At 41.9% G+C, this 18,545-nt stretch overlaps 1 protein-coding gene across 1 annotated transcript; it reads left to right on the forward strand.

Annotated features, from left to right (window-relative positions):
- Positions 1-669: 669 nt before the first annotated feature.
- Positions 670-15,250, forward strand: LOC104311727 (uncharacterized). The gene is made up of 20 exons (XM_069810465.1): positions 670-704; positions 1,404-1,535; positions 2,017-2,146; positions 2,309-2,402; positions 3,186-3,336; positions 3,702-3,864; positions 4,267-4,392; positions 5,624-5,686; positions 7,125-7,247; positions 7,635-7,790; positions 8,450-8,503; positions 8,784-9,001; positions 9,830-9,906; positions 10,084-10,194; positions 10,786-10,872; positions 11,690-11,797; positions 11,999-12,120; positions 12,337-12,459; positions 13,886-13,928; positions 14,115-15,250. Exons 2-20 carry the CDS (start codon positions 1,430-1,432, stop codon positions 14,190-14,192), a joined length of 2,133 nt encoding a protein of 710 aa, XP_069666566.1. The 5' UTR covers positions 670-704; positions 1,404-1,429; the 3' UTR covers positions 14,193-15,250.
- The last annotated feature ends 3,295 nt before the right edge of the window (positions 15,251-18,545 follow it).

Below are 18,545 nucleotides of genomic sequence, written 5' to 3' on the forward strand. Positions count from 1 at the left end.
GGTACCATCTAGTGTTACTGAGGAAATCCTTGAACTGCTGGATGCGGCCTTTTCCTCACAGATCTCCTGCTGGGTTTGCCGTAGGAAAAGCCTGTCGTGACAGAACATGGCGATTAGGGATGACCACAGGCAGTGGAAACATTTCCTCTGCCAGCAGCTGCTGGCCACAGTGGCTCGGGATGAGCATATCCCAGCCGGACTGGAAGCGAAGCAACTCCCCCGGCTGCGGGGAGGCATCTGTGGCCACGCAGCCAGGCATGCGCGCAGGTTGTCACCTGTGGGGCCTGGGCCACCAAGACGCCCCCCCAAAAGGCCGCAGGAGACACGATGGGGCTTCGCCGCCTCCCTCCCGCAGGACCCTGCGCTGATGCCAATTTCCCTCTCGTTCTACAGCCTGGGGAGGATGAAGGGTTTATTTAAACACCGTGGGAGCCGCACCAGGCCCGCCCCGCAGGCGTGAGGCCCGCTGCCCCTGCCCTCACTAAATATGGCGGCCTCCCCCCGCAGCCCCTGCCCTCACTAAATATGGCGGCCTCCCCCGCCACTCCGCAGCTAGGGCGGAAGTAGAGGGGGCAGCGTCACCGCGCGGACCCCTTCCGGGATCGCCGCCCCGGAAGCGCTTGTTCCTTCAAAGAGTGGCGGGGTTGAGCCGTTCGGCCGTGGCGGGAGTAGTTCGGGCAAGCGGGGCCGGGGGGGGCCCTATGGTGAGGGGGAGCGCTTGGGGGGGATTTGGGGGGGTGGGTTATGGTGGGAGGGGGTTGAAGGGCGAGGGGAAGCGGGTGGGGGGGGGTGGTTGGTTGGGGAGTGGGTTTGGGCCCAGCGGGAGGGGGGGGGTGTGGGGCTTGGAGTGGGGAGGGGGAGAATCCAGGTGGTTTGGGGGGCTGTTGGGACGGTGGGGGAGGGGAGGGGGCAGGAGATTGTTGCGTGAGGGCCGAGGGGGGTATTGGCGGGGGGGGGGGGGGGGGGCGGGGTGATTTAGGGTGCGCCTGTTTGAGGGTGAGGAGCTGGGAGGGGGAGAGGGAGGGAGCAGGCAGGTCTGTGCTGGGGATCTCTGGTGCCTTGAGCAGGCAGCGAAGGCTAAGGTATTGTGAGTACCAGAAGTTGTTAGCATTAGATAGTTCTTTCAAGGGCGGTCCCACCAAAGGAATGCCAGCTCTCATCCTTATTTTCTTTCTTTTTTTTTTTCCCTCCTATTCCCACCCCCTTGTTTTTAGAGTTCTATCGGCTCTGGCTGGAAACTGCAATGTTTTTTGAGCTGCTGACTGCCCTATGTTTCTGTCCCTACTGTAACTTACTCAATATAGATGAATAGTTTGGGTCTTGGAGAAGTCTGTTTCTTCCCTTCCTGAGGAAAAGACCTTCAAAGCGTGAACTATCTTTGTGTCCTATCTGCTGCCACGTAGTTCCTTTCCTTTGGAGTTCAATAACCATGGGGCCATCGAAAAGAGAAGAGAAAGAGCAGAGCATAATCCTGATCAGTGATGATGAAGCTGAGAGCACGCTTGGGAATTCAGTTCTGTTAGTAGACCCATTGGGTAAGTACTGTGCTGCTGTTGTCAATTAAGTTCTGTAAAGAACTTTTGAAATAAACTGAAGTAAAATATTGTGTGATATGCTTGAAATGTGTCTTTCTGCTGCTAGGAAAACTAACTACTTCAAAAATAAATAAAACCAGGAGGAACTGCCATTATTTCATGATGTTTGGGATTTCTTTGATGGCACTAGTTACTTTAAAGACTACTGCTGTGTGGTTTCAAAATATTACAAACCTAGCTGAGACTAGGCCTTTTCAATGTCGGCTGGATTCTTTTTGGTTAAGTTAACTCTGTTTTGATAGTGTGTGGAAGTTTTTTTGTCCCGGGCCAGTGTACCATTCTTATTGGCACCATGTGAAATCTTGTGAGAATTAGTGCCTTATAGTGTTTTTAAGAAATAAATGTCAATAGCTGGTTGAATTTGTAATGAAGTTGTAGTTACCTTTATACTGATTTACACTGCATATTCTCTTTTCTACAGAGAATTCCGCCCTGGAAGAGGAGAAATCTGAAGAAGTTGTGGATGAGGAATGCGAACTAATGGTTACTTTCTGTAAACAAGCTAAAGTGATGCCTCATGCAAGATACGACTGTACAATACACCCCTTTGAGTATGTTCAGTGATGTGGAAATTAATAGCGGGGGTTCATTTTCCACATTTAGTCCATCTTGTCAAGTAACCTTGTTAGCTTTTTAACACCTGAAGGCAGAAGTAGAGTTGGAGAAGCATGTAACTTGTTTCATAAATAACATTCTGTTTTTCAACTCTGTAGGCGAATGGAATGTGATACGTGCTCACCCCTTGGGAAAAATGCTGATATTTGTAATCAGTGCTACTGCTACATTTGTGATAAGCTAGCTTCTGAGGTAAGAAGAGCCATAATCAAGAAAAGCATAACTTTGAGTAACCTAAATTACTCAACAGTCTTCTTAAAAGAAATCACTCTTTAAGAAACACTAAAAGAATAAATGATACATGAAATCTCATTATTTTAACTATTCCTCTTCTAAATGAGGAGAGGTATCTGTTACTTCACAATGCTACTAAAAATGCAGTCGCTGTCTGGGTTTATTTCTAGTAGTCCAGCCAGTTGTTGGATTAGACATTCACTTGGTTTAAGCAAATGTAGCTCCTGTTTGTCTTAGGCACACAATGTATTTCACAGAATCAGATTACGTAATTAGACTGTTTCTCACTGCACTAGACAAATGTCAAACTTCTAGTTTTTCCTATTCTAAAGAGCAGGTGGGGAGTTGTTGGGCATGTGGAGTTTGTTTGGGTTTTTCTTAGAATTCAGAAAACTTTGAACTGTGAACAAAGTTGGGGTGAACATGCAAAGACAGTGCCCTGTTACTAATTTACAATGGGGAGGGTGCCAGCCCAAAGTGTCTCTATAAGGTATTCAGGAATGAGGGTAAATTACTGTGGGTTTGGGGGTTTTTTTCTTCTTTTTAAGACATAGTATTGAGGTATTGCCATATTGGCCTCTTGCCCTGACTGTCAGAATACTTCACTGTGGCTTTGTCTAGCTGCGTAAAGGACGAAATGAATTGTAGTCTTCCTGTCAGAAAGATGAACCAACTTTTAATTTGCTCAACTGGAGAGAAAAAAAAAAGCACTTACCTTGCTTTTCATGTTTTATGAAATAGTGCCAGAATTGGACAACCCCTTCCCTCTGTCACTGCAATGCACACAACAAAAGCAAGTTCTGGAAGGACCAGCGTGACTTTGCCTTGGCTGGTGTTCTTGTAATGTTCAATTTGGACCTCACAGATATAGATGCAGACCTTCGGCATGGTGGTAAGCGTTATGCTCTCATACTATCCCGAGAGATCTGTGGCTGCTTAGTCTGTGACTTGTTGGACATCTTGTCTGGTCTACAACTCTTCTTGCAAAGGCTTGGTGAATTTTTCAGGTAGCAGCTTACTGTTGCTACTCTCTTTCTGGGCCATACTCAGATCAGACACAGGTCTGCAGACGTCCCAGCTTATGTGCTTTCCTCCCTCTGGAAGAAGCAACAAAGTTTTCCTGGCCAAAAAGATAGGGTGCAAGTAACTTGCTAAATATTTTACATGGCGTACTTATGATTGTCTTTCTGTTTCTTTTGGCTTTGAAAAAATAATAAAAAAATGCACTAATGGTTTCACATCTGTCTGCTCTCTTAGGAAGTCTTCTAATAAAATTTATCCAGGAGCTTTCTGTGGAATATAATAAATATCTGGTTGGAGAAAGAATGCCTCCCACACAACATGAATGCTTTTGCCTCCCAAAATTGCCTCCTGGGCAATGCAATATCTGCAGATCACGCAACATGGAGATTGTATACAAGTAAGCAGCAACAGAACTTGGCTACTAGCAGTACAAACTGGTCAGCGCAGGTTTGATTTCCTTTAGTCAAGTGATAATCAGAATCATGGCACCTGATATAGCAGAAACATAGTTGAGAGAATTTACTTGGCCAGTGAGCTATAACCTGGGAAAGCATGAAATTGAAGCCTGTATTTTTACTAATTTGTTTTTTAGAATGGGGTTCAGCTTTTACTTGATGGTATGTGCCTTTGAAATGCTTAAAGTAATGGTTGTGCAAACACCTTTTCACTATGTTATAGATGCTTTTCAAGGAAAGGCAAGTCAATTTGCTCTCAAACTGTAGAATGGTCATAATTGCCATTTGTTTATGAAGTACATCATTGCAGACACTTTATCTTATAGATTACTTAACTTTCTTAGGTATTCTGGAGTTTTTGCGCTGGTAACAAGATTTTTAAATCAGGCAGAAAGAGAGAGTCCTAAAGCTGCTGCTGTCATGTTTCTGGGAGCAGCTAAAGAGATAGCACTCCATAAAGACCCTGCTTTGTAAGTATCCAGTTCCACATCTAGTGTATGATCTTTGTTTGCTTCTGAAAAGGGGGAGGCTAAGTGAGAGAGTTCTGCTTTTCCATTTATTAAGGGTAAGGACAGTGTAAAGATCACAGCCTTGGCTGCAGCACTGAGAGAGAAAAATGAGTACACCAGAGGGAGAAATGAGATTGGTTACGGGGAGGGATTTGGGGGAAAAGAGAACGTTAAAGGTTGGATGTGAGAGGAAGCAGTTAAGTGGGATTGAGTCATGAGGGGGGAGATGATCTCCAACACGAGGAAGGTATTTGAGATGGGAACTGGGAGGAGAGAGGGTGAGAGATAGCAGATGATGGCAGGTGGAGTTAATTCCCCAGGAGAAGGTACAGGGACAGGGGAGCTTTCCTGAGTGGAGAGTGCACAAGTTGCATTGTGTGAAGAAACATCTGCTTCTGACCTGGAAGGAAGGGAGGATGTGATGTTCCTTGGGTAATAAGTTTTAGATGCCTCCCATAAGTCTAGAGGCTGACCTGTCAGCTGGGAGGACTGCATAATAAATAAATAAAAACAGACTTTAAATACTTTAGTCTTTACTACTTGTGCTGGTTACTTTCTTGTTTATATCACGGCTGTTTCATGCTTGATTACTGTCTAGCCTGAGCAAGGTCCCAGAGCTTTGGTTTGCAAAACCTAAATATTTTGGGGCTTAAATTCAAGGCTTTTTATAAAGGAGAAGTAAACATGGTCTGGGTTGGTTCAACAGGCCAGAAACAGCAGCTCCTCTGCAATTCTTTCTGAGGAACTGTCAAGGTTTGCAAGGAGCAGGCTGGATACGTTATTTGGGTAGGTCTCTCTTTGTACGCTTATTATGAGTCCTGCAGCATTCACTGTAGTTACACGGGATGTGGTTTGGCCCTCTCATGGGATGATGATATACAGCCCTTCAGGGGCCCTGTAAAAGCAAAGATGTGCCCACAAAGGTCCAATATAGCAGGTTAGAAGATTTGGTACTGCTTTATGCTGCTTGGGTCAGGGGTGGGTTAGGTACTGCTGTAAAACAGTGTTAATTCTAGAATGTTTTTTACGCTTTGAGCACTTGTTTTTTCTGTTTGGAATAGTTTTTATTAGCATGATAGCTCCCAATGCTTCTTAAGAAAAAAATGTTTTCTTAAACAGTTGAGTATAGAGAAAAAGAAAAGGCAGGAAAACAAGCCAAACATTAATTAGTGCTTTTTTCTTCCTCTCTTAGAAGCTGGCAGAACCTTGGTCATACTGCTTCATTAAAGATTGCTGTCCCTTGTCTGTTGCAAAGGTAAGACTTATCACATGACGAGATGGCAATGGGATGGTTGCTGGCTGCAAACTTTCTGCTGGCATTTAAAATGCATTTCAAATTACTTTTATTCAAAGGCATAAAGAAAAAATAGTGAATGCTTTAGCTCTTAAAAGCCAAAAGTATACTTGCACAGATATATAATCTTACAGTTCTGTAGCATCAGGAACTCCTTATAAGGGAACATAGCCTCCACTGTACTGTCTTAGGCATTGTTTGAGCAGAGCAAGAATAGCCTGCTGCTGCCTGTGTGTAGACTATAGATGGGTAGTGACAGGCAGAAGAATATAAACAAGAGCATGCACTGGTCAGCATAATGAGCAGGGACTTCAGCGTGCTATCAGGTTCTGCAGTTGTACACTACAAATTGGGATTTTTAGAAGCTCTGTTTAATATTAGTCCCTTTCTGCGAAGGACAAGTACAATACCTGCCTTATTTAGAGCCAAATAAACATTGAAAACCTTCTTGGTTGCCTCAAAGGAGAATAACTCAATAGGGAACTCTAAGCTAAGAAGATGGATTACTTTTTGACTGTAGTCTAGGAATGTTCTGTAAGGCCAGACCAGAAGGTGGTGTCAGGTAGCTACTTGTGGTTATTAAGCCAAAGAGTAAATAGTGTCTGTTAAAAGATCAAAACAGCAGTCTTGTAGTACTCCACTGGGATGGAGTAGTCAGGGATGTAACATAGTAAAGTTCCCCCAGAGGCTGATGAATGAGGACATCTAGCTCACTTGGCTTAATTCATTTCTCATTTTAGCTTTATATTTCACCTTTAACCTGAAATTCACTTGCAACAGAAGGTTAATGAATTAAGAATTAACTTTTTTCAGGAGCACTCAAACACAATTATATATTCTCACCTCTTATTTGAAACTAATGACAGGTATAACCTAAATCCTGTATCAGTTTTCATTTTAAATTACTATTCTTGAATTTTTTAATTTCTTACTTTAAAAGAACAGGAAGAGGAATTTTTTTGCCTCCTTCCCCCAAATTTTAAAAGAGTAAACTCTTCTTTGTGTCAGTGTGTTATCTCCAGTTTTCAGTTAAGACAAATAAGGTTTCACTAGCTGTGAAGCTGCCAGGAGCTCAGGTTGATCAGGTTGCCTATCGGGTTCATCATATGTTGCTGCAGTGTTTCTCACCTACACTCACTGGGGAGCTTTGTTTTAAAACTTAAGACCACAGAACCTTGGTTTCACTGGTGTTTAAAAATAATAATAAAAGAGCAATACCATTACTCATGACAAATCTTAAAACACAAATCTAAATATAGATCCAAACTGTCTGATGCTTAACAAAAAAAACCTACCATAGTTTCCCATAGGATTAAAAAAAACCCCACAACTTAATAGTAATTCATCCAATTTTAAGAGGTTTTGATTTTTCTTTTTTTTTTTTCTTTTTAAAACATAGGATCACAACACAACTTCAGAGGATGCTGGTGTTGTGTGACTTTCCAAAAAATTTATATGAAAAGTTTGTTAATTTTTTTCAGTCCATCTCACTTCCATGTCACTGTTTTGGCTTCTCAAATAGGTATGTTCTTTGTTTTTTGTTTACAGAATATATTTTTATATAGTCGCCTGATGTGCAAAACAGCTATATAGAATAGTTCTTTCACTGATAGTGTTAGGTGTGAGCATTTTATAGGAAGATTTCAGTATTAGCTGCTTTGTATTTGTCCTGTCCTTTCAGGAGAAGTTGTTGTTTGATGTTATGGCTAAGTTGTTGTCTAATGCTATAGCTAAGTTGTTGTCCATATAGCTTTTTTCTTTCTTTTTTTTTTTCCTTTTTTTTCCCCCCCAGAAGTGAGCTGTAAACCTCAAAATGTTTTATTGGTAAATCTTCATCTTTCTTAAGGGAAATAAATTGTGGTGTACAAACAAAACATGGTTAAAAATTACTTTATTTTTGTACTTCCAGCTTGAATGTTGTGCCATGGGACCATGTATTACTGACCACAGTTTTAAAAGGCCAGAATGTCACTGGTCAAAGAACACAGAAAGGAAGAAAAGTATTTCTGTGGGAAACACTCCCTGTTATAGAGGCTCGAGTGGAGAAACTGGTAGATAAAAAGAAGTAAGATCGGTTTGGTCTTGGTTTGGATTTTTCATTTTATGAAGTCAACTTTTACATTTTGCATGGTATTGACTGCAGTATAGTGTTTTCCATCTATCTGCAGGAGCTTTGTATAATGGGGAAACATACAAAACAAAGACACATTTGAAGCTGTTCATGCCCATTACTACTTTATCAACAAGGCCAGCAGCTTTTTGAAGTTTTTCAAAGGAATCGAGCCCTTTGAACACTTCAGGACCAGAGAAGAGTGTTGAAGTGGATAATTTTTGTTTCCATAAACCCAGTAGGTTTTAGATGTTGATGTTTAAAACAAATTCTGTTTGTCAAAGGCTGACTAGGTGGAAGACAGCAAAAAAGGTACATTCTGGTCTGTAGGTCTTCAGAAGTCTGTATTCAAAAGAATACAGTCCACTTAAAGAATTAAATTGAAAGGCAACCTGTTTTATTTTGCCAGAGTACAGAGAAAATCTGGGGATACCCTCTTGAAATTTATTTCCAATTGTCTCTTTCTGCCAGTTGTATTTTATTCTATTGTGCAATGTCTCTTATGTGGGAAGATCTACTGTTTTGCTTTATTAATTGTGGTAAATATTTGATTGACCTGTGTATAGCTTTGTACTTCCTTCCTCTGCCTGCTCACCTTCTTTTTTTCTCCCCAGCTATAAAGAAGTTGTTCGCTACCTGAGAGCTGTGAAATGCAATGATACCAAAGGGTAAATGGCTTTTTTTCCTTTTCTTTTTTTTTCCCCATTTGGTTCTTTGCCTTAAGATTTTGTCCCAGTCTGTGTTTCTTCAATGTGCAATAAACTGGCAGAATGAAAAGCAGTAGGATTTTGGCAGCTGTTTGTGAAGTGAAAGTAATGCTGCATTGCAATTAACTTCCACCTTACCAGATGTAACTTACTAGTGGTGAAGCATAATTAGATCTTTACATATGTATTGTAAACTTTCATGTTAATGAAAATCAAATATTCCTTTCTTCCTTCTTTCCAGGTTAAGAGACCTTCGAGATAAAATCCCATTCTACTTGTGTAAAACTGGAGACTTCCTCGATGCTGCTCATTCACTGTTGTTTCCCGTCAATAGCCTCGCCTGCTGTACTGCCTGCCGGATAACACCTTTTCAGTTTGAGGTCTACCTGAAGATGTTCAGAACAGGCAGTGTCCCCACTGGAAAGGATATGCTAGAGCCTGGGCCCTGGATTACAGTTGGCAAGTGTGATTTCTTGCTTACATGTGTTTAGAACCTGCTTAATTACAGCTTTTACTTTTTCATTAAATCTAGTAACACTCTGAGGGACTCTGAACCCAACTATAAATTGTCCAGACTAAAGCATGGTACATAACATTAAGCAGGAAGAATGTCTTTGTATTTGAGCATGAATTTGTTTAGTACACTTCCCACAAAACGCTAGTTTTGTCAGCTGTGAAGTTGTTTTGCTGAAAGCAACCTATTAAGAGAAAATACAAAGCTCTCTATTACATCACGGTATTACCAATGGCAGTGTGTAACTTAGCATTATGGTATGTCTCAGCCTTGACCTTGAGAATAAAAGCTTCCTGATCGAAAGGGTTTCACGATCTGTGTATTACATTCTGTCATTAGTTCAGCCACTGATTACTGTGATCGTCTGTCTTGGTGTGTGCTGCTTGTCCAGGTGTATTCTGAAATGAAAGATTTACTTTGGAGATGTTCAACTACTAGTAGAATTCTTAGAGGTACGAGATATTGACACTGTGTATCGCGCTGTACTGTGGTGTGATGTACCTAATGAAGACTTCATTGTGGATCACCTGCTGTGGTGGCTTAGACTAAATTGTATTCAGTTCTTTGCAGCTTTCTAGGATAGCATTTTACAGTTGATGATGTTTTTCTATTCAGAACCTACAAAATACTATAAAATAGCTGTAGACACTTGTTTGTGTCTCTTATTAGGTTTCTGTAGAAACATATCTGTAACTAAGTTAACATCTTGTTTGTGTTCACACTATAGTTATTCAGGAAATATAAGATATGTTTTGGATTTTTTCTTCTTGCAGGGTCTCCCTTGAAAGATGGTGTTCTAGTTAAGCAGGCGCTCAAACTCCTTTACAACAATGTGTCACTATACAGGAATGTGAGTCTGTATTAAAACTGTGTTTCTGTGGCTCATCGAGTGTTTCTGTGTATTACCTGTTTTGTCCAGTTACTTCTCTAATGCAAGGATTTGCTATCAGAACCCTTTTCTCCTTGAATAGTTCACACCTCTGAGCAGATTTGACTTTGTAAAAGAAATGTTCTGCTATGTTTTCAGCCTAAATGCTGGAGTTCCCTCATCATGATCTTGGGTAGTAGCAATTTGCTGGAAAAAAGTGGGCACCTACATCCCCTATCCCTGAAAGAGCCACCGCTTGACTTCCAAAAGGTAACTGAAACAGTACTGTGAAATGGGAAAATCTGTCGTCTTGCTTTTATACAAGACTTTATTTGATGTGGGCATTGTCTCGTCCTTCTAAATACTAAGGGTAACTATGCAGTGCCTCATCAAATACTCTTGTGGTATGTGCCCAATATAACACTTTGCAGAATGTTGTGATTCAGGAGTGTTAAATGCAACAGTAGACAGATTAACTCTGCTTGCAGCTCGATGCCTGATACTGATTCTATAGCTTTTAATGTTGAGATGGATCAGATAACAAAATGGATAGGAAACCACTTTAAGAAAAATGTGTTCAGATAGTCCTAAAGAGTCAGTATCTGAGTATTTTCTTCACAAGAACAGAAATAGCTGTCTGCTAAGCAGAGTAGGCTAAAATGAAGATGTTATGCGATATGGTTTGGTTAGTGCTGTAGAGCCTCATCTTTCCTTGAGTATGATGTTGAACAGTCAACTTTCTCTGTAAAAATGCTGAAAAAAATAAGTGAAAGCACATCAAAGAACTGTCTTGGGCACTGATGTTTGTAGGGTATTTGGACATCCTTCCCCTTTACTTGTGATTCATTACTTCTGTTGCAGGGGGTGCTCGCTGCCAGTGGCGGCCTTTTGGAGGAACTGAAGTCAAAAATTAATGTATCTTTACCACCTGCTATTTTGTCTCCTCATGTAAGTGTGCACATGGCAATAATGAAATTTACCATTTGTGTAATTGTGCTTGAAGATACAGCAGTATTGAAAACAGTTGGATTATTATGAAAAGCTTTTAAGAGGGGGCTTGAAGATTTTGGGGGGGGAATTGGCATAAGAATTAGGACCGTCTAAAAGCTGGAGCAGATATTTGAAGGTAAGAAAACTATTAGGGTCTGTTCTGGTCTGACACCATCTCCAACCTAGGACAAGTCTGTCTTTATCACTGTCCAAATTTATGCATTTGTAAAGTGGGAGGGCTGGTAATAATTGATTCTGTCTTAACTTCTCACAGGGTGATCTTGTGTGGTTTGATTCAAATGGGAGACTATCCTTTGAGACTTGACAGTAGCCCAGAATTTCTAAACTTGTTTTGAATGATGGTTTCAAGTATAGTGAAACATGTTTAAAGATGGCTTGAGATATATTCTATATTAAATACAGTCAATACATCTAAGGAGCTATCTTATTCTTTTTTACTTCTTTTGAGGAAACTTAGCTTGCCAGAATTTTTTTTCCCTTGAATTCTACTTCTGCTTCTGTGATGGTGTGAGACTTCATGTTTCTGTGAGAACTTCGAGAGCACCAAGTAAAACATGCTATATAAATAGAAGTACCCGTTCTATTCCCCCTTCTTTTGGTCTTCATAAGATTCTTGTGGATGTCATGTTTGACATCCAACCTGTCTGATTGGAATGGTAGTTAGCTTAGTGCTGATTTGACTGGATGTGATATACAAGTAGTGGGAAAGTGAGCTTTTAAATATATGTCTTCTTGTTGTTATCTTTTTCTGTAGTTGCACCATGAGGCTTGTCTTATTCTCGCAGTGCAAGCAGTACAACAGATGCTTTTTTGTGATCTTCCATACTTGACTTCCTTCTTAGAGATAGCCCTGGCTTTTGGGGTGAGTCCTAGATATTGATTTCTGTTGTAAGAGATTAAAGCAAATGATATTTAAAATCTGTGTAACACCAACTTAGAGATTTTAGACACATTTAATTTGGTTTTGTTCCCCTTTAGCTTTGGTGACCTCTAATTTATTCTGGTTTTTGAGAAATGATTGGCAATTAGGTTAAATCACTGATCTTATTTTGTCTTTTCCTAGAATAACTTTTGGGCTCTGAGGCTGTTACTGGACCATCTTTCCTACGAAGAACATGTTCTCCATGGCACTGTCAACCTGATTTTAAGAGATCTAAATCGTCAGAAAGCAACAATGCTAAAACTGTGAGTAAACACTTGCTCCCTGAAGTGTGTCTGCTCATGGCGACAGGAAGAGCAGTCCTGCAGCAGTAACGTTTAGCAGAGATGTAATCCTCAACTCTCTGAAACTAGGCAGCCCTGTGCTTTGGTTAAGTCAAGAATGCAAATAAGATGCTAGGAATCAATAGGAAAGTTGTCTCTGAACAGCTGTGTTCTGTTTCCTGGTTTTGTATTGCTTAGGTGGCAAAACCTTGGTCCCCAGTATGTGGGTGAATTCCTTTGCCTGTTCCTGACTTGCAGACATAAGAAGATGCAATCCATTGGCCTGTTCACTCTGAATATTATTACAGAGAACCTGCATATGTAAGTGTGTATCTTCATCATAGCCGAAGAGAAAATCATTATGTGTTGCAACACTGATGGTAGTTTTCTCCTAATTAACAGTCTCAACTCACAATTCATTCTTGTTTTTTATTCTTCCCTCTTATTAGCAGTGGTAAAGATACTGAACATGATGGTTTAGGTAGACTTGAAATTGTTCTATGTTACCTGTTGCAACCAGACAGACTTCTCGCTTCCCAGTGCCCGGTGTTATGAAAAACATGTTATGTGCTCTTCGCAACCCTGACTAGTCATCATATGGTACAGTCTAGTTCTATCGCTTAAATATCTTTATCATCAACAACCACCAAAACACCTTAATTAGGACTTACAGCAAAGTAGTTACTGGACTCTAAGGAAGCATAATACTGCATAAAACTTTATTTAGGGAAAATAGCTGAAAGTAGCTCAATGTGTATTATTGTGTATCTGCAAGAATACAATGGGTGTACAGATGTCAACATTTCTTTTAAACTCGTAAGAAATGTAAGGAATACTTCACGTGGTGGTGAGGGAGTAAGTAGATCCCCACCAAAAACTAAAGATTCAGGAACATATGTGCACTGCAATGCAAACTGAGGACAGCGTTAGGTTTGTGCCTGCCGTTCTTATCGTCGTCTTAAAAGAAGAGAGACCCCTTGCTCCACAGCAGCACAAAGCTTCAGTGGGTGGGGAAAACAGAGTTCTGAAAAAGTCTGAGTTCTTTATTTAGATTACAAATTATAATAAAACACTGATGTGTCACTTTTGAAACCACTAGCTGTTTATAAGTATAATCCTTGCTCTCTTGTGTTATGCAGTGAAGCTTTAGAGGCTTTAGAGTGATGGACTGTAATGTATTGACATAATAGTTTTAAAATTAATCGACTCTGTGGTTGTATACCGGAAGGCAGAGTAATTGCCTGCTCTGGCACTTTTAATTCACACATAGCTGATGGCAGCAGAGTAGTGTTGAGAATTCACTTCTTAGTAACTGTCTTAAGTGGAAATCATGGACATGTAAGTTGACCACCTTTGTGAAATGCTTCTGTCTGATTCTTCTCTCCAGCCTTTGCTGTGTGTAGCTGAGAAAATAAAATACTGCATTTCAGCCAGTTATGCATGAGCTAAGGTGTATTTAACAAATTTGCAACTCCGTTGTCTTTTTTTTTTGTGTGTGAGGCTTTACAGTATGCTGTAGCAGTGACCCAGGAGAATCTGATGAAATCTTGTTTCTTATGGTCTGTCTTTGTCTTAATTATTTTACTGCACATCTGTTGCTGAAATCATCTCCATTTGGTAGTTAAAGTGAATTGTTGGATTAGCCTTCTTTTAAAGCTTTGAGTAATGCAAAACTCAGAGTGGCTGAGACTGGGGGCAGGTCTGTCCCTATGAGAAAATGGATTAAGAATCTCTATCTGTTTTTCAGGTGTCCATGGGCAAAGCATCTTTGCAACTTCTTTCACAATGCAGTGAGTATCTCTGTATTTTAGAATTTAACAACAAAGCATATCAATGAACACTATATTACTTATCAAATAGGTATTTAAATCTATCATTTGATATATCACGTATCAAATATATGTCAGTGTCATTTATTATAAAATTATTATAAAAATCACTGAAGTATACCAACTAATTTTTTTTTCTTTGCCCAGGGATTAAGGCACCTGCCCCTTGGCACTGCAGCTCATCATGAAGTCTCGAAGTTCATAAACATTTTTGAAAAACTGTAATTTGGCAAAATCTTCAGGAATATTTTCCAATTTGTCTTAATCAGAGAAATCTCTTCCTGGAGTCCCCTGTGTTCTGCTTTGGTTGTCATCTCCAAAAACATTCAGCTAAAAACTGACTTCAGACAAATCCAGAAATGAGCTCCTAGGTTAAGATGGTGAACAGTGGCTGTATTTCAGCAGACGTGTTTGGGAAATTTCCTTTCTTGTAGGTCCCTGTATTAAGCAGTTTAATTTTAAAGAAGTGGCAGGTTTAAGTTTTTGGGTTTTTAAAGCCAGTATACAGAGAGATGCTGATGAGGAGGGTGGGAGTAATGAGGGGAGAGAAACACAGATGAAGTAGAAAGCACCACAAGTCTTTACTTCTGTTGTGTTGCACAGCTGTGCTGTGGGCAAGATGTCTGCAGCAGAACAACTGCTGAGAGCGCTAATGTTTTTTAAAAAAGGAAGAGTGCCTTTCCACAGGTGTACAACAGTATGCATTAAAATACTGTTTGCACACCCTCTTTTATTTAGTGTATAATTCTAAAAAGTAAACCACTCTTGAGGCTGAGGGACATTAACTGAAGCTTTCTTACTTGCTTCAAGAAACCAGATTCAGGAAGGCCTAATGCAGTAAATAGCTTGTTTTGTTTGTAAATAAAAAACTCTAGTTTTCAGGGTCTTCCAGTTGTGGGGCTTTGTTTTTATTTTCTGCAGTGGGTAACTGTTAGACTGGTGCTGATGGCTCTGGGTTTCTCAAATCCTTATTATAGTGGTAAGTTTCAGAGTTCACTTCTGAACTGTGGAGGTAGAAATAGAGAAATATTTCTAGCCTGGTTTATACTCTTTTTTTTTTTTTTTTTTTTTTTTCCCCCACTACAATACCTGTCTGCATTGGTTTGGCAGTCAGGGGAAAAAGAATCTTAATATGTGAGGAACTGTATTTTGCACATTTAAGGCTTTCAGTGGCTTTTGCAGCTTTTGTTATCCTAAATAAGCTATGCTATTATTCAAGTTTTCTACAAAAGTGTACATGTATCTAAATCAATACAATGTTAAGTAAAACTCTGTAGAAATTCTGTTGTTATGTTGTCAGTTCTGTTTTGGTTTTTTTGTGGGGTTTTTGGTTTGGTGTGTCTGCGGGGTTTTTTGTGGGGTTTGGTTTTTTTGGGTTGTGTGTTTTGTTTTGTTTTTTTTTTTTAAGGGTTGCTGTACCTTTATCTCGTGCTGTCCAAGATCAGCCAGGACAAGCAGAGGTCAGCGAAGTCCCCTGATACTTGGGAATCTGGTTCTGCTGATTGTTGGCAGGGCTGGCCACATGGTGTCTTGTTCTGGTCTGTGCTCCTAAAGACGCACTGTGGTGTTTCATCCTGGTTTCCAAGAGAGGTGTTTCTTGCATGTTCCTAATATGATCTTTCTCGCCTCATCTACCTGAGTAGTGGAAGGTCCCTGTTATGGCTGAGGGGGAGAAAAAAAGAGGGGGAAGGAAGCTGTGACCACTAATCTTCATAGGTGCTGTATCTGTGTTCTCTGCTTTGCCTTTTGTCAGAGCTTTCCTTTCTCAACCTGCAGTCTGGCCTGTGATGCTCTCTGGGTGCTCTCCCAGCAATGCAGAGAGGCTGGACAGCCGACTGCCCTGAAGGCTCCTGTTCTGAACTCTCCAAATTTTGTTAGTCCTTGGGCATACTAACAATAGGGTGTTACACTGTGCTTTGTCGCTTTGCTGTGGGTGTAAAATGACAACAGCAAAAGCAGCTGAGCCCTAATATCCAACTGAACTTGGGCTGGGCGTAGACTTCGATGTCACCCTGTTCGCTGCCCTGTGCAGGACCTGGCACAGGAGGGAGAGGAAACAGGTGAGGGCAGGTTACCCCTTCGAGCCTGGATTTACCATCACAAGGAAAGGCTAGGAACTGCTTATTTACTGTAAGTAAATAGCATATCTATTCATTATTTATCTGCTTCTGAATTTTAATGAATTATAGCAGCCCTTATAGTGAGCATTATACTATAGATAATGATATAATCTTTTATGTATGAGAAAAAGACTTTCTCTGAAGATCTGCACTTGTCTTTGGGCATGGGTTGGATAGACAGGTATAGTCATTACAGTCAACCACAGTGGAAAACATCTTCCTGGTACCCTGAGACTATGACTAGTATAACCCTAGAAGTAAACTGAAGGCTGATCTCGTCTGCTTTGCTCCAGGTATAATTGAGATGAACAGAGCTTATTAAAAATTGAAATGTGTAGTTTGGAGAGGAAAATGGGCACCTAGAGCTGTCTCATCCAAATACTGCATTTTAGCAAACAGAACTCTGCTGTTTTAGCAAGTGTGTGTGTACAGCTGACACTGCCAAACAATAAATAGAACATTTGCAAGTAAGTGTCTGCATCAAAAATAAAATTTCATCTGAAAATGGTGAAATTGTCTGACGTTCTTAAAATCTGGAATGGGACTGCTATCATCCAGCCCAGGAGTGTAATGTACCTTTGGGCCAAGGAGCTGCTGGGTTTTGGTCAGCTGTTTTGAGTGTGTGCATCACCATTGATTATGGATAGGGTTTCTGAAATACATTGCTAATAAACTAATTGTTTACAGGCCAGAGAGGGGGGAGTTCGTAAATGTTATATTGAGAACAAATAAACAACCCCCCAGCCAGTGCTGCCAGTAAATCTGTGTGGCTCTTCCAGCTCTGTTCAGGGGGAGAATGGTGATGCACATCCCAACAGGGTAAGCTTGGACAATGTGGCTGAGATCGTTCTGGATCCGAATAGAGAACACGGAGTGGGCAGCTTTACCCTTCACCCCATGGGCAAGGGTGGATGTGTACGATACAACTGCCAGGGGCTGAGTTCACGGGCACGGTGCCAGCAGAGCCGGGGCCATCCCCAAACACGCTGCTTCTGCCTGCGTTCCGCTTCCCAACCTCGTCTGCTCAGCGGGCTGGGAGACCGCTGATACCGTTTCTACCAAGGACACTAATTAACCTGCTAAATGAGTTTATCCCTTCGGAGTGCGCACCAGAGAACTGAGTTATCTAAAATACCATCCCAAAGAGAGCCATAATTAGCAGCCGGTGCTGAGGGCAGACCCCATGCTTCCCAGGGACGGCTTTGCAAGGTGGTGGGGGCTGGCGGCTCGTCGCTGGTGCGGTCCCTCACCCCCAGCCAGCATCCCTGGGTCGTGCGCAGCGTAGCACCGGGCTGCATTTGTCATGTACGACATCCCCTTCCCAGCCCACGGGCCAGCTCCTGCCTGGGTAGTTCCTCTCCTCCTGCTCTCGGAATTACACCGGGACAGCAGTAAGGAGTGGGATGCAAGTCATTGCACAGCCACCATGGGACACAAAGGAGTGGCGCTCCTCCAGCTGCCTGCCAAACCAAAAATACTCAGTTTTAATAACTGGACTAAGCAAACTAAAAAAAAAAAAAAAACCAAAACCACCAGCTTGTTGCTGGCTGCCAGATTAACAGATGGCTACGATCATTAATATTGCAAAACTTCAGGAGTTCATAATTCTTTAATCTACAAAGCCGGTGGGGGTAGCTAATGCGGGCCCTGCAATCTGCCGTGCTGGGGGGCTGCCGCCCGCCCACCCACCGCAGCCGGGTCCGTCCCAGACCCCCCCAAGGGTTGGGCAGACGTTGCCTTGGTCCTGCCTGGCCAAGACAAGGCTCCCTGCCTGCATCGGGGGAGCCCGCTGGCAGGCAGCTGCTGCCTGCAGGAGGGATGAGCGTGATGAACCCTCCGGACTTAGCGTTGGGGTTGACGGTGGCTCCCAAATTCGCTGGACCCTGCCCTGCACCCGCGCAGCTCTGCCAGCCCCGCCACCGTCAGATTGCGGAAAATCCATGGAAATCCAATAACCCGTCCCCAGTGTCATTTTATCGTTAAACCCAAGCCTTTCCCATAATTGTTTGGAGGCAGCGCGCAGAGATTACGATTGATGTCAACAGCCAGATAATCTGCGGTTCAGTGTTTGGTATCGCTGACCTCGTTAATAGACGCCGGTGATGTTTGGAGCATGGGGAGCCTGCCCTGAGCTGCAGCCGCCCCAAAGGAGCCCCGTGGCTGTTTGCAACAGAGAAAAGCTCAGCATTGGTTTTGCAATTAAAAAAAAAAAAAAAAAAAATTTATGATTTCCTTTGGGTGAAAAAAAAAAAAAAAAATCCTCACGCTATGGCTTGCAGTGGGCTCAGGATTTGGCCCCAACCAGCTCCATCGATCCCTGGCCAAGCCCCAGACTCCAGCATCCTCGCTCAGAGAAAGGCAGAGGGCCAGCGGCTCCATGAGGCTGCCAGGGAGACTCTTATGGCCATCGATTGCCTGCGGAGGCTGAGGGCTGGGAGGGCAACCCGGCTTCATCCCG

The sequence above is a fragment of the Haliaeetus albicilla genome, chromosome 22 (assembly GCF_947461875.1).
Source record: "Haliaeetus albicilla chromosome 22, bHalAlb1.1, whole genome shotgun sequence".
Lineage (NCBI taxonomy): Eukaryota > Metazoa > Chordata > Aves > Accipitriformes > Accipitridae > Haliaeetus > Haliaeetus albicilla.

Excerpts from the sequence above, each read along its gene's own strand:
- LOC104311727 (XM_069810465.1), top strand. The coding sequence starts at position 1,430 with ATGGGGCCATCGAAAAGAGAAGAGAAAGAGCAGAGCATAATCCTGATC. Across the intron at positions 1,536-2,016 it reads TCTGTTAGTAGACCCATTGG|AGAATTCCGCCCTGGAAGAG; the intron begins GTAAGTACTGTG and ends TCTTTTCTACAG. Across the intron at positions 10,873-11,689 it reads CTGCTATTTTGTCTCCTCAT|TTGCACCATGAGGCTTGTCT; the intron begins GTAAGTGTGCAC and ends CTTTTTCTGTAG.